Source organism: Anolis sagrei, chromosome 9 (genome assembly GCF_037176765.1).
Source record: "Anolis sagrei isolate rAnoSag1 chromosome 9, rAnoSag1.mat, whole genome shotgun sequence".
Lineage (NCBI taxonomy): Eukaryota > Metazoa > Chordata > Lepidosauria > Squamata > Dactyloidae > Anolis > Anolis sagrei.
In genome coordinates this window covers 1,907,919-1,923,706 of record NC_090029.1, presented here as the reverse complement: position 1 = coordinate 1,923,706, position 15,788 = coordinate 1,907,919, and the positions used below count along the sequence as shown (strand labels likewise).

The 15,788-nt window shown below is 50.0% G+C and overlaps 1 protein-coding gene across 1 annotated transcript in view; it reads left to right on the top strand.

Annotated features, from left to right (window-relative positions):
- Positions 1 to 288: 288 nt before the first annotated feature.
- Positions 289 to 15,788, top strand: part of UNC13C (unc-13 homolog C) — a 134,452-nt gene continuing 118,952 nt past the window's right edge. Inside the window, exons 1-2 of the mRNA XM_067471209.1 lie at positions 289 to 416; positions 7,440 to 10,623. Coding sequence (XP_067327310.1) covers positions 7,608 to 10,623 — 3,016 coding nt within the window. The 5' untranslated portion in view covers positions 289 to 416; positions 7,440 to 7,607. The remainder of the gene's footprint in view (positions 417 to 7,439; positions 10,624 to 15,788) is intronic.

The following is a 15,788-nucleotide window of genomic DNA, read 5'->3' as shown; positions in this document are numbered from 1 at the left end:
TGAGAGCTGTTCAGCAGTGAAACTAGTACAATATATGATATTACTCATAATGTTGCAGTTTACATGCTGTGGAGGAGGCATGAGGGAACTTGGGCCAGCCAGGTGTTTTGGACTTCAACTCCCAGCATTCCTGGCAGCCTCAGGCCCTTTCAGGGAATGCTGGGAGTTGAAGTCCAAAACACCTGGCTGGCCCACATTTGCCTTAAGGTAAGATAAGACTCAGAAGGGGCGGAGCTTCGGCGAGAGGGCGGAGCCAAGACGTGCTCCGCTGCGCCCTCTGCCGGCCGCTTCCCGCGAAAGAAGGAGGCAGGCGGGCGTCAGAGCGGCAGAGGAGCCGGGCGCGGTCCGAGGCAGAAGAAAGACCCTCCGGGGCTTCCGTCCTGCCACAGAGACGACGGAGAGGAAGGGCAAGAGAGGTGAGTGAGGCGCGCTTGCCTGGCCTTTCCTTGCAGAGAAGCCCCCAAGGGAGCGAGGGCGCCCTCTAGCGGAAGGGCGCGCGGGGGCAGTCCTTGGCGGCCTTGGGGGCGGGGCCTGGGCGGAAAGGGGAGGAGCCAATCTCTAGAGCCTAGGGTTTCTGACTACGGGGGCCCAGGAGGGACAAAGGGGTTCAAAGGGCGCCCCATTCTTGCCCTCTTCCACCTTCCCAGCAAGGGGGAGGCCCTTTAGGCATGTCATTTGATTATTATTATTATTATCATCATAATTTGGTTACATTGCTAGAAGCAGGTTGGCACAGCGGATAAAACCGCAGAGCTGACCGTAAGGTTGGCGGTTTGAATCCAAGGAACAGGGTGAGCTCCTGCTATTAGGCCCAGCTCCTGCCAACCATATAGTTCAAAACCGCTGAGCTGCTCAACTTGCTGACCAAAAGGTTGGCATTTCAACCACTAAGCTGCTGAACTTGCTGACCAAAACATTGGCGATTCAACCACTGAGCTGCTGAAAGAACGGCAATTCAGCCACTGAGCTGCTGAACTTGCTGACCAAAACATTGGCGGTTCAACCACTGAGCTGCTGAAAGAACGGCAATTCAGCCACTGAGCTGCTGAACTTGCTGACCGAAACATTGGCGGTTCAACCACTGAGCTGCTGAACTTGCTGACCAAAACATTGGCAGTTCAACCACTGAGCTGCTCAACTTGCTGACCGAAACATTGGTGGTTCAACCACTGAGGTGCTGAACTTGCTGACCAAAAGGTTGGCGGTTCAATCACCGAGCTGCTGAACTGGCTGACCGAAAGGTTGGCGGTTCAACCACTGAGCTGCTGAACTTGCTGACCGAAAGGTTGGCGGTTCAATCACCGAGCTGCTGAACTGGCTGACCGAAAGGTAGGCGGTTCAATCACCGAGCTGCTGAACTGGCTGACCGAAAGGTTGGCGGTTCAATCACCGATCTGCTGAACTTGCTGACCAAAACATTGGCGGTTCAATCACTGAGCTGCTGAACTTGCTGACCAAAACGTTGGCGGTTCAATCACTGAGCTGCTGAACTGGCTGACCGAAAGGTTGGCGGTTCAATCACCGAGCTGCTGAACTTGCTGACCAAAACATTGGCGGTTCAACCACTGAGCTGCTGAACTTGCTGACCAAAACGTTGGCGGTTCAATCACTGAGCTGCTGAACTTGCTGACCGAAAGGTAGGCGGTTCAATCACCGAGCTGCTGAACTGGCTGACCGAAAGGTTGGCAGTTCAATCACCGAGCTGCTGAACTTGCTGACCAAAAGGTTGGCGGTTCAACCACTGAGCTGCTGAACTTGCTGACCAAAAGGTTGGAGGTTCAACCTCTGAGCTGCTGAACTTGCTGACCGAAAGGTCCGCGATTCAACCACTGAGCTCCTGAACTTGCTGACCAAACGGCAGGCGGTTCAACCACTGAGCTGCTCAACTTGCTGACCAAAAGGTTAGAGGTTCAACCACTGAGCTGCTGAACTTGCTGACCAAAAGGTTGGCGGTTCAACCACTGAGCTGCTCAACTTGCTGACCAAAAGGTTAGAGGTTCAACCACTGAGCTGCTGAACTTGCTGACCAAAAGGTTGGCGGTTCAACCACTGAGCTGCTCAACTTGCTGACCAAAAGGTTGGCGGTTCAACCATTGAGCAGCTGAACTTGCTGACCGAAAGGTTGGCGATTCAACCACTGAGCTGCTGAACTTGCTGACCAAAAGGTTGGAGGTTCAACCACTGAGCTGCTGAACTGGCTGACCGAAAGATTGGCAGTTCAATCACCGAGCTGCTGAACTTGCTGACCAAAACATTGGCGGTTCAACCACTGAGCTGCTGAACTTGCCGACCGAAACATTGGCGGTTGAACCACTGAGCTGCTGAACTTGCTGACCAAAAGGTTGGCAGTCCAACCACTGAGCTGCTGAAGTTGCTGACCGAAAGGTTGGCGGTTCAACCACTGAGCTGCTGAACTTGCTGACTCAAGGCTGAAGTTCAACCACTGAGCTACTAAACTTGCTGACCAAAATGTTGGCGATTTAACACAGAGCTGTTGAACTTGCTGACCAAAATGTTGGTGATTCAACCACAGAGCTGCTGAACTTGCTGACCAAAAGGTTGGCGATTCAACCACTGAGCTGCTGAACTTGCTGACCGAAAGGTTGGAGGTTCAACCACTGAGCTGCTAAACTTGCTGACCAAAAGGTTGCCGATTTAACTCCTGAGCTGCTGAACTTGTTGACCAAAAGGTTGGCAGTTCAGGTCCAGGGAACGGGGTGAGCTCCTGCTATTAAGCCCAGCTCTTGCCAACCTAACAGTTTGAAAGTGGTTAAACCGCTGAGCTGCTCAACTTGCTGACCGAAAGGTTGGCGGTTTGAATCCATGGAATGGGGTGAGCTCCCGCTGTTAGACCCAGCTCTCGCTAACCTAACAGTTCGAAAGTGGTTAAACCGCTGAGCTGCTGAACTTGCTGACCGAAAGGTTTGCAGTTCAGCCACTGAGCTGCTGAACTTGCTGACTGAAAGGATGCAGGTTTGAATCCATGGAACGGGGTGAGCTCCCGCTATTAGGCTCAGCTCCTGCCAAGCTAACAGTTTCTATAAAATACATATTAAAATATAGTGATAATAATAGTTTTTATTTCTTTCCCGCTTCTTGTGGCTTGGGGTCACACAGCATAATTAAACACATAAACATTGTAAAATTTCTTTAAATACAGATATTAAAGTATATTTCTATTATATATATATATATATATATATATATATGATAATAATAACAATAATACTATATTGCCATTATTATTATTATTATTATTATTATTATTAATAATAATAGAAACACAACAAGATGAGACAAGATTACTCTGCTGGCTGTTGTACTTATTATTATTATTATTATTATTATTATTACTGTATTGACTCTAAGCTAATTTCGAGAGCATTGACCCAAGGCAACTAAAGTGGGTCTATTCTGTAAGATAGATGTGAGCTCAGTCAAATAGACGTGTTTCTTCATGTGTGAACGTGCTGTTCTGTGTTTTAGATATTGTGAAAACCGTACCTTCCTTATTTTTATTTGATTTTTCCCCTATTATTTTGCAAAAATGTGTGTTTATTTGCGTGGATCTGCCTTAGATGAGTCTTCTAGTTTTTTATTGTGTTCTGCTAGGAATTTTAGAAGGGAAGCATTACAAAAATCTGCTGCTTTTGTATTTTATTTTCTATTCTTTTCCTCATATTTGTGTTTTTTCATGTGGATCTGCCTCAAATGAGTGTGCAAGGGCCCTCCTACACTGCCATATAATCCAGAAGGTAGGCATCAAGGCAGATAATCCACATAATAATAATAATAATAATAATAATAATAATATCATTCGCCGATACATCACACAGTCCTAGACACTTGGGAAGTGTCCGACGTGTGATCCAATGCAACAGCCAGCAGAGTGTCTGCTGTGGACTCATCTTGTGTTGTTTCTAATAATAATAATAATAATAATAATAATAATAATGAATTAAAAGGGTTTAAAAATCGAACTACAAAGACTGTGGCGCAAACCAGTCAAGGTGGTCCCAATGGTGATCGGCACACTGGGTGCAGTACCTAAAGACCTTGGCCTGCACTTAAACACAATCGGCGCTGACAAAATTACCAGCTGCCAGCTGCAAAAGGCCACTCTTTTTCGAAAGGTCAGGAGGGAGTGGGCTGATCTAATATTCCTAGGCAGGGAGTTCCAATGCTGAGGGGCCGCCACAGAGAAGGCCCTGTCTCTCGTCCTTGCCCAACGTGCTTGCGAAGCAGGTGGGATCGAGAGCAGGGCCTCCTCCGACGATCTCAAGTAAATAGTAAAGATGGTCACAATGGTGATCGGCACACTGGGTGCAGTGCCTGAAGACCTTGGCCTGCACTTAAACACAATCGGCGCTGACAAAATTATCATCTGCCAGCTGCAGAAGGCCACCCTGCTTAGATCTGCACACATCATTCGCCAATACATCACACAGTCTTAGACACTTGGGAAGGGCCCGACGTGTGATCCAATACAACAGCCAGCAGAGTATCGGCTGTGGACTCATCTTGTTGTGTTTCTAATAATAATAATAATAATAATAATAATAATAATAATAATAACAACAACAACGAATTAAAAGGATTTAAAGATTGAACTGCAAAGACTCTGGCACAAACCAGTCAAGGTGGTCCCAGTGGTGATCAGCACACCGGGTGCAGTGCCTCAAGACCTTGGCCTGCACTTAAACACAATCGGCACTGACAAGATCTGCAGAAGGCCACCTTACTGGGATCTGCACGCATTATTCGCCGATACATCACACAGTCCTAGACGCTTGGGAAGTATCCGACGTGTGATCCAATTCAACAGCCAGCAGAGTATATATATATGTATAAATACATGAGAGGAAGTCACAGGGAGGAGGGAGCAAGCTTGTTTTCTGCTTCCTTGGAGACTCGGACACAATGGAATAATGGCTTCAAACTACAAGAGAGGAGATTTCATCTGAACACGAGGAAGAGATCCCTGACTGTGAGAGCCGTTCAGCAGTGGAACTCTCTGCCCCGGAGTGTGGTGGAGGCTCCTTCTTTGGAAGCTTTTAAACAGAGGCTGGATGGCCATCTGTCAGGGGTGATTTGAATGCAATATTCCTGCTTCTTGGCAGAATGGGGTTGGACTGGATGGCCCAGGAAGTCTCTCCCAACTCTTGGATTCTAGGATTTTAAGAACTTCCTGACTGTGAGAGCCGTTCAGCAGTGGAACTCTCTGCCACGGAGTGTGGTGGAGGCTCCTTCTTTGGACGCTTTGAAGTCGAGGCTGGCCGGCCATCTGTCAGGAGTGCTTTGAATGCAATATTCCTGCTTCTTGGCAGAATGGGGTTGGACTGGATGGCCCATGACTGTGAGAGCTGTTCAGCAGTGGAACTCTCTGCCACGGAGTGTGGTGGAGGCTCCTTCTTTGGAAGCTTTTAAACAGAGGCCGGCCGGCCATCTGTCAGGGGTGCTTTGAATGCAATATTCCTGCTTCTTGGCAGAATGGGGTTGGACTGGATGGCCCATGACTGTGAGAGCTATTCAGCAGTGGAACTCTCTGCCACGGAGTGTGGTGGAGGCTCCTCCTTTGGAAGCTTTTAAACAGAGGCTGTATGGCCATCTGTCAGGGATGCTTTGAATGCAATATTCCTGCTTCTTGGCAGAATGGGGTTGGACTGGATGATAGCCCAGGAGGTCTCTCCCAACTCTTGGATTCTAGGATTCTATAACTTTCTGACTGTGAGAGCTGTTCAGCAGTGGAACTCTCTGCCACGGAGTGTGGTGGAGGCTCCTTATTTGGACGCTTTGAAGCCGAGGCTGGCCGGCCATCTGTCAGGGGTGCTTTGAATGCAATATTCCTGCTTCTTGGCAGAATGGGGTTGGACTGGGTGGCCCATGACTGTGAGAGCTGTTCAGCAGTGGAACTCTCTGGCCCGGAGTGTGGTGGAGGCTCCTTCTTTGGACGCTTTGAAGCCGAGGCTGGCTGGCCATCTGTCAGGGGTGCTTTGAATGCAATATTCCTGCTTCTTGGCAGAATGGGGTTGGACTGGATGGCCCATGACTGTGAGAGCTGTTCAGCAGTGGAACTCTCTGCCACGGAGTGTGGTGGAGGCTCCTCCTTTGGAAGCTTTTAAACAGAGGCTGTATGGCCATCTGTCAGGGATGCTTTGAATGCAATATTCCTGCTTCTTGGCAGAATGGGGTTGGACTGGATGATGGCCCAGGAGGTCTCTCCCAACTCTTGGATTCTAGGATTCTATAACTTCCTGACTGTGAGAGCCGTTCAGCAGTGGAACTCTCTGCCACGGAGTGTGGTGGAGGCTCCTTCTTTGGAGGCTTTGAAACCGAGGCTGGATGGCCATCTGTCAGGGATGCTTTGAATGCAATATTCCTGCTTCTTGGCAGAATGGGGTTGGACTGGATGATGGCCCAGGAGGTCTCTCCCAACTCTAGGATTCTAGGATTCTACTGTTTACGGACTTTTTGAAACCTTCTGATTTTTTTACAAGCATTTATTTCTTCTGGCTATTTACTAAGCTTGATTCTAAGATTGAGAACCACTGCCTTAGACAATACGTGAAACATGGTCGGTCCCGATCCAGATCCCGTGGCTCGAGACGGTTTGCACATGGTTTGTGCATTTTAGTCTGTAGAAAACAATCGGACCAGTGACAGGTTTTGTGGCGGAAATATAGAATGGGGTGGGATTGGGGGGGGGGGGGACACACACGACTTTGAATGCAAATTAGCCTTGGAAAGGAATCGGGGTGTCACTTTAAGCAGGGTGGGCCCCCTCCCTCCCTTTCCCTATGAGAAGGAGCCGAAACCCTTGGCTGTCCCAGAGCCGCTCTGGCAAGCAGTGCCTGCAATGAGATCTTGCGTAACGGAGCCTGGCTGGCTTGATGCGCGGCAGCAGTGCGTTTCTTGCTACGGGGAAGGAAGCCTGCCGCCGCTTTGTTGCACTCCGTGGGGCCGAAGCAGAGGGTGGAGCGGCCGGAGGGCCCCCTTGGCTCCTGTGTGTGTGTGTGTGTATTGGGTGGGGGGGCTTTGCAGAGAGAAAGAGAGGGGACGGCATCCCTCCGAGGGATGTGGCCGCAGCAGCATCATTGTACGCGCAGGACGCCTGCCCGCTTGTTCCCTGCCTGTCGCTCCCTGGAGCCTTGCCTCTTGCGCCGCCTTCCATCCTCTGGCCGGATTTCATGCGCTTCACCCACCAGGACGGCTGAGCAAAAGGCTGGTGTCTCTTCGCATGGAGTGGGAATTGGATTATGTGTGTTGCTTGATCACCGGGATTTATTTCCTGAATCGCACAACTATGCATATCGAGTTGTGACCATGGGGTTACCATAGGGTCCTTCTTCTCCTATTTTAGCTCTTTGGGGTTGCTTTCGAAACCTAAACACCAGCGTCGTTTTCGGGAGTGTGGCGTGACCCTTTGCTTTGTTTTCCAGGTTCTGATGGGAAGCCGAACCGGGATCCGTCCCCTCCGAGGGTCCGCTTTCTAGTCTCCGGGGTCAATGTGTGGGGCCGCCCCACCGCCTGAGGATGTTGGTGCCGGAACGAGGCGGATAGAGACGGCTCCCTTCCCGGCAGGAAACGGCTAAGCGAAGCGGCCCTCCATGGTTTCTGCGCTCTTCCAGAGTCTGCTCTCTTCCTTCCTATATAAGATTTACAAAGGAATGTTTACAAAGAAAGTGGGGAACAGTACAAAGAGCAAAAAGGAGCAGCCAGAGGTCCCTCAGCCGGGGCAGATCAAGAGCCCCACTTTCTCCAAAACCTTAAAGAGCACCGTCCGGAGGATCGCCAAGTGCTCCTCCGCCCGGAACCTCTCCACCGAAGAGGAATCGGGCAGCCAGGAGTTCTCCCTCTCGCCCACCTTCAGCTACCGGGTGGCCATCGCCAACGGCCTGCAGAGGAGCCTCTTCGCCACCCACAAGAATGAGGACCTCCCCCCGGACCCCTCCTCCAACGAGAGCTCCTTTTCCGACTCGCTGAGCGAAGCCAAGAGCGGCAGCCGGGAGCATTCGTCGCACACGATGCCCGTGCGGCGCAACCGGAAGAGCCTGAGCAGCCTGGCCCCCTCGGACGGCAGCTCCGACGGGGAGCGCACCCTCCACAGCCTGAAGCTGGGCGCGCTGAGGAAGCTGCGGAAATGGAAGAAGAGCCAGGAGTGCGTCTCCTCCGACTCGGAGCTCAGCGCCTGGAAGAAGGCCTGGGGCCTGCGGAGCAAGTCCCTCGACCGGACCGCCCGCCCGCCCAAGGCCAGCCCCACGGAGCCCAGCTTCAGCTCCACGGGGTGCATCAGCCAGACCCACGACGTGATGGAGATGATCTTCAAGGAGCTTCAGGGCATCAGCCAGATCGAGACGGAGCTCTCGGAGCTGCGGGGACACGTCAACGCCCTCAAGCAGTCCATCGACGAGATCTCCAGCAGCGTGGAGGTGGTCCAGAGCGAGATCGAGCAGCTGCGGACGGGGTTCGTGCAGTCGCGGCGGGAGACCCGGGACATCCACGACTACATCAAGCAGATCGGGCAGGCGGGCGGCAAGGCCAGCCTCCGGTTCCTGAATGTCCCGGAAGAGAAGTGCGAGAACGTGGAGCGTGTAGTGCACCGAGTTTTGTCGGAGAAGATGGGCTTCTCGGAGACGCAGAACTCGGTGAAGGTGGAGTTCGCCCACCGGGTGGGACCGCAGAGGGACTGCCCCAATGCCAAGCCCCGGCCCATCCTCGCCTACTTTGAGACCGCGCAGCAGAGGGACCTGGTCCTGAAGAAGTCCTACAAGCTCAAAGGGACCGGCATCGGAGTCTCGACGGACCTCCTCTCTTCTCACGAGGCGAGAGAGAAGAAGGAGAGGAGCCTGCCTTCCTCTCAGACGTACGAGAGCATGGATATGAAGCCGCCGGCTGCGGAGGGGAGAGCCAAGAAGCACGCCTGGGAGTCCCCCGACAGCAGCAGCGACAGAGAACTGGAGCCCGATATCAACCGGAACAGTTACGCAAAGATATCCAAGTCGGCCCCACAGATGAAGAGAAGCCCCACAAAGGCGAGGGAAGTGTCGCTCCAGGTAGTCGCAGAGAGCGCCAGGTTCCCGACTCACGTCGGCCACAACGAAGCATCGCCCGCTAGAGAGGACTTGCCCAAGGCGCCCCTGGGCACCAGCTACGCCACCATGACCCCCCTCTGGCAGTCTCAGAGCGACTTTGGCACCCTCAAGCTCAGTCGCTCCGAGTCGGACTTCTCCAAACTCTGCCAGTCCTACTCGGAAGACTTTTCGGAGAACCCGTACTTCAGCCGGACCAATGGCAGCTCGCTCTTGTCTTCCTCCGACCGAGAGCTCTGGCAGCGAACGCATGACGACAGCTCCATCTGGCACCTCAGTTCCCAGGAGCAGGCCTTTGGCCAAGAGGAACGCTTCTACAGAGCCGAGGACGACGCCGACAATGCCGAAGCCATGGACAGCGGCGTCAGCAACGGCCTGGTGTGTGCCTCTGGGGACCGGAGCCATTACAGCAACTCCCAGGTCTCCTTGGAGGAGGGAGACCTCTCTCCCTGGACGGAGTGGAACCAACTGGAGCAAGACACAGACCTGGGCTTGGACTCCTCCACTCAAGATGCCTTCACCTACGACCTCAGCAGCTCTTCCGACCAGCAGCTAGACTACGGCCAGATCTCCGAGGCCCAATACGATGATGTGGAAGGCAACGACTTTGCCCTGGACAGCCATTCTCCTTCCGGTCAAGAGCTTAGCAGTGAGGCGCAGGACCCGTGGCCCCTCCAGTACAGCGACTACCCGGAGAGCAACGCCAACACTCTGTACCAGAACCAGAACCGGCCGCCCATCATGTACCGCAGCCAAAGCGAACTACCGAGTGACAACAACTCCCTCGAGGAGGCGCCCCCTAAATCTTGGCACAGCCGGCTGAGCATCGACCTGTCTGATAAGACGTTCAGCTTCCCTAAATTCGGGAACACCTTGCAGCGGGCACGGTCCGCGCTGGAGGTGGTCTGGACCAAGAGCACGCAGAGCCTCAGCGGCGGCGAGGAGACCAGCTCCTCTTTCATGGGGCGCTTCCGGACTTTGTCCCAGTCGACGGCCAACGAGTCAAGCACCACCCTGGATTCGGATGTTTACACCGAGCCCTACTACTACAAGGCCGAGGAGGAGGAGGAGGAGGAAGCGGCGTACAGCGAGCCCGTTGCCGAGAACGAGACGGACTACGTGGAGGTCATGGAGCAAGTGCTGGCCAAGCTGGAGAACCGGACGGGACCCCAAGAAGTGGAGGATGAGCCGGTACCGGAGCAGACGCCTGAGGAAACGCCCGAGGAAACGCCCTACGAGAGCCCCCACGAGAGCCTCCAGGACGGCACTCCTGAGGAGCCCTTCCCCCATGAAGTGGTCATTGAGGAGGAAGAGGAGGAGGAGGAGGTGGTGGTAGTGGAGGTCCTGGAGTATGTGGCCCATTCCACCCTCGAGGTGGAAGTGGAAGAAGTCCATGAGGATGAGAACCGGAATCTCCCCGAAGTCCCCGTTCCGGCCCCGGTGAAGAAGAAAGTGCGACCATCTTTTAGAGACGCCGCTCTGAGGGCCTACAAGAAACAGATGAGTGAGCTGGAGGAGAAGATCCTGGCTGGAGGTATGGCATTTGCAATACATTATCAATTTGCAGTAATAAGGGGGGAGGGATGCAATGCAATAATTAATAACTGGGGCGATTAATAAAAAGGTCAACTCCCCTGTTTCAGGAGCTTCACTGGCTGCCGTTTGCCTTGAGATCCCAATTCAAGGTGCAGGTTATCACCTACAAAACCCTAAATGGTTTGGGACCCACCTACCTCCATGAACCAGCCCAAGCTCTTAGATCCTCGGGGGAGGCTCTCCTTTCACCCTTACCATTATCACAGGCTTGTCTTGTAAGCACAAGGGACAGAGCCTTCTCCTCTGTGGCCCCCCCGACTCAGGAACTCATTGCCCAGTGAGATTAGGAAGGCTTCCACCTTAGAAATTTTCAAGAGGGATCTCAAAACGTGGCTTTTCCGATGCGCTTTTGGAGAGCAGCCATATTATCATACACAGTTGCTCCCCCTTATTATTATTATTATTATTATTATTATTATTATATTTATTTGACTGCCGCCCCGAGACCCCATTGGGGAGATGGTGGCGGGGTATTAAATAAAGATGTTTATTATTATTATTATTATTATTATTATGTATTTTACTGTGTTGTTATTGTGTTTTGGTTTTCCTTTATTGTAATATGCTGTTAGGCTTGGCCTCACGTAAGCTGCCCCGAGTCCCCATTGGGGAGATGGTGGCGGGGTATTAAATAGAGATTACTATTATTATTATTATTATTATGTATTTTACTGTGTTGTTATTGTGTTTTGGTTTTACTTTATTGTAATATGCTGTTGGGCTTGGCCTCATGTAAGCCGCCCCGAGTCCCCGTTGGGGAGATAGTGGCGGGGTATTAAATAATAATAATAATAATTATTATTATTATTATTATTATTATTATTTATTTTATGGTGTTGTTATTGTGGTTTTGATTTTACTTTATTGTAATATGCAGTTGGGCTTGGCCTCATGTAAGCCGCCCCGAGTCCCCATTGGGGAGATGGTGGCGGGGTATTAAATAAAGATTATTATTATTATTATTATTATTATTATTATGTATTTGACTGTGTTGTTATTGTGTTTTGGTTTTACTTTATTGTAATATGCTGTTAGGCTTGGCCTCGCGTAAGCTGCCCCGAGTCCCCATTGGGGAGATGGTGGCGGGGTATTAAATAAAGATTATTATTATTATTATTATTATTATTATTATTATGTATTTGACTGTGTTGTTATTGTGTTATGGTTTTACTTTATTGTAATATGCTGTTGGGCTTGGCCTCATGTAAGCCGCCCCGAGTCCCCATTGGGGAGATGGTGGCGGGATATTAAATAAATATTATTATTATTATTATTATTATGTATTTGACTGTGTTGTTATTGTGTTTTGGTTTTACTTTATTGTAATATGCTGTTGGGCTTGGCCTCACGTAAGCTGCCCATTGGGGAGATGGTGGATTTGGACTGAGTTGTGATGCTAATACAGTTGGGTTATCTACTGGGGCTCTTTTAATGTGTATGTTCTTATCGGCTGATGGTTTATTGTCGAAGGCTTTAATGGCCGGAATCACTGGGATGTTGTAGTTTTTTTCGGGCTATATGGCCATGTTCTAGAGCAGCATTTCTCAACCTGGAGGTCGCGGCCCCTGGAGGGGTCAAGAGGGAGTGTTAGGGGGTCGCCAAAGACCATCAGAAAAACAGTATTTTCTGTTGGACATGGGGATTCTGTGTGGAAGTTTGGCCCAATTCTATCATTGGTGAGGTTCAGAATGCTCTTTGATTGTAAGTGAACTATAAATCCCAGCAACGACAACTCCCAAATGTCAATGTCTATTTTCCCCAAATTTCACCAGTGTTCACATTTGGGCATATGGAGTATCTGTGCCAAGTTTGGTCCGGATCCATCATTGTTTGAGCCCACAGTGCTCTCTGGATGTAGGTGAACTACAACTCCAAAACCAAAGGACACTGCCCACCAAACCCTTCCAGTTTTTTCTATTCATCATGGGAGAACTAAGTTTGGTTCAATTCAATTGTTGGTGGAGTTCAGAATGCTCTTTGATTATAGGTGAACTATAAATCCCAGCAACGACAACTCCCAAATGTCAAGGTCTATTTTCCCCAAATTTCACCAGTGTTCAAATTTGGGCATATGGAGTATCTGTGCCAAGTTTGGTCCAGATCCATCATTATTTGAGTCCACAGTGCTCTCTGGATGTAGGCGAACTACAACTCCAAAACTCAAGGTCAATGCCCACCAAACCTTTCTAGTATTTTCAGTTGGTCATGGGAGTTCTGTGTGCCAAGTTTGGTCCAATTCCGTTATTGCTGGAGTTCACAATGCTCTTTGGTTGGAGGTGAACTATAAAACCGAGCAACTACAACTCTCAAATGACAAAATCAGCTACAACTCCCAAATGCCAAATTTGATCCAGTGAATGAAAATTTGGGCATATTGAGTACTGGTGTAGAGTTCGGTCCAGATCCGTCATTGTTTGAGTCCTCAGTGCTCCCTGGATGTAGGTGAACTACAACTCCAAAACCAAAGGACACTGCCCACCAAACCCTTCCAGTTTTTTCTATTGATCATGGGTGAACTAAGTTTGGTTCAATTCAATGGTTGGTGGAGTTCAGAATGCTCTTTGATTGTAGGTGAACTATAAATCCCAGCAAATATAACTCCCAAATCTAATCACCTCTCAACAAAAGATTGCCCCAGGCACTGCCAGGCCATCCAATGCTAATCAAGGTGGTGAGTTTAAACATTCACACCTAGCTCCAGCAGACAAGAGTCCTTTGTCCCACTCTGGTCATAATTCCAGAGATATACAAACCCATTTTCTGAATTCCAACAGACCTCACTACCTCTGAGAATGCATGCCATAGATGCAGGCAAAATGTCAGGAGAAAATGCCTCTAGAAGATGGCCATATAGCCCGAAAAAACCTATTACAACAGCTAAACAACAGAGAGGAAACAAACAAGGACATCTAATCACCTCTCAACAAAAGATTGCCCCAGGCAATGCTAATCAAGGTGGTCAGTTGAAACATACACACCTCGCTCCATCAGACAAGAGTTCTTTGCCCCACCCCAGTCATTCCACAGATATATAAACCCATTGTCCTATTTCCAACAGACCTCGCTACCTCTAAGGATGCTTGCCATAGATGCAGGCGAAACGTCAGGAGAAAATGCCTCTAGAACATGGCCATATAGCCCGAAAAAAAACCTACAACAACCCGGCTAATGGTTTCGTTGGACTTGCGTTATGCTGATCCGATATTTTAATACCATTGTGTTTGTGTGGTCTTGTTTGATCTTCATGGCTATTGTAAACTGCTTAAAGAGGATCACGTATGATGGAGGGAGGTCTAAAATCCGCTAAGTTGCAGATAACAGCCTGGCGACTCTTAGGATCCGTGTAGTTTTCGGTTCTCACGCCGAGCCCTAAAGGGTTGTGCGCCAGCTCCCCGCTCGGAAGCATGTGGAGAGCCTACGTTTGTGTTTTCGGTTTTATCGTATTGTAAATTGTTGTTTGGGCTTGGCCGCTCTGAGTCCCCATTGGGAGATGGTGGCAGGGTAGAAATAAAGTTTATTATTATTATTATCATCATCATCATCATTATTATTATGTATTTGACTGTGCTGTTACTGTGTTTTGGTTTTACTTTATTCTAATAGGCTGTTGGGCTTGGCCCCATGTAAGCCGCCCCGAGTCCCCATTGGGGAGATGGTGGCGGGGTATTAAATAAAGATTATTATTATTATTATTATTATTATTATTATGTATTTCACTTTGTTTGCTCTTCTCCACACTCGCATGTCAAGGATTCCACTTTGTGGCCCCATTTCTTGATGTTGGCTCTGCATCTCATGGGGCCAGAGCGCAGTCTGTTCTGCGCCTTCCAAGTCGCCCAGTCTTCTGTGTGCCCAGGGGGGAGTCTCTCATCTGGTATCACCCACGGATTGAGGTGCTGGGTTTGGGCCTGCCACTTTTGGATTCTCGCTTGCTGGGGTGTTCCAGCGAGTGTCTCTGTAGATCTTAGAAAACTATTTCTTGATTTAAGTCATTGACGTGCTGGCTGATACCCAAACAGGGGATGAGCTGGAGATGTCTCTGCCTTGGTCCTTTCACTATTGGCTGCTCCTTCCCGGCGGATGTCAGGTGGTGTGATACCGGCTAAGCAGTGTAATTTCTCCAGTGGTGTAGGGCGCAGACACCCCGTGATAATGCGGCATGTCTCATTAACAGCCACATCCACTGTTTTAGCGTGGTGAGATGCGTTCCACACTGGGCATGCATACTCAGCAGCAGAGTAGCATAGCACAAGGGCAGATGTCTTTACTGTGTCTGGTTGTGATCCCCAGGTTGTGCCAGTCAGCTTTCTTATGAAATTGTTTCTAGCACCCACTTTTTGCTTGATGTTCAGGCAGTGCTTCTTGTAGGTCAGAGCACGGTCCAGAGTGACTCCTCCCAGGTATTTGGGTGCGCTGCAATGCTTCAGCGGGATTCCTTCCCAGGTAATGATCTTCAGAGCTCGGGATGCTTGTCTGTTCTTAAGGTGAAAGGCACATGTCTGTGTTTTAGATGGATTCGGGATTAGCTGGTTTTCCCTGTAATAGGCAGTAAGGGCACCTAGAGCTTTGGAGAGCTTCTGTTCTACCATCTCAAAGCTCCCTGCTTAAGCAGTGATGGCACGATCATCAGCATAGATGAAGCTCTCTGTCCCTTCTGGCAGTGGCTGGTCATTTGTGTAGATGTTGAACACGGATGGAGCAAGCATGCTCCCCTGAGGCAGGCCGTTCTTCTGTTTCCGCCATCTGCTTCTCTGGCTCTGGAACTCAACAAAGAAGCTCCTGTTTTGTAGCAGGTTTCCTATGAGGCGGGTGAGGTGGTCGTCCTTTGTGATACTATACATTTTTCTCAGGAGGAGGCAATGGTGGTTCACAGTCTCATAGGCTGCGGACAGGTCTAGGAAGACAGCTCCTGTGATCTCCTGCCTTTCAAAGCCATCTTCTATGTGCTGAGTCAGGTTCAGCACTTGCGATGTGCAGCTTCTGCCTTTCCTGAAGCCAGCCTGCTGTGGGATCAGACATGGGTCTATTTCTTTCCGTAATTCTATGCAAAATAAGTCTCTCCAGTACTTTGTAGAGATGGCACAACAGATGTGCAGCTTTTGC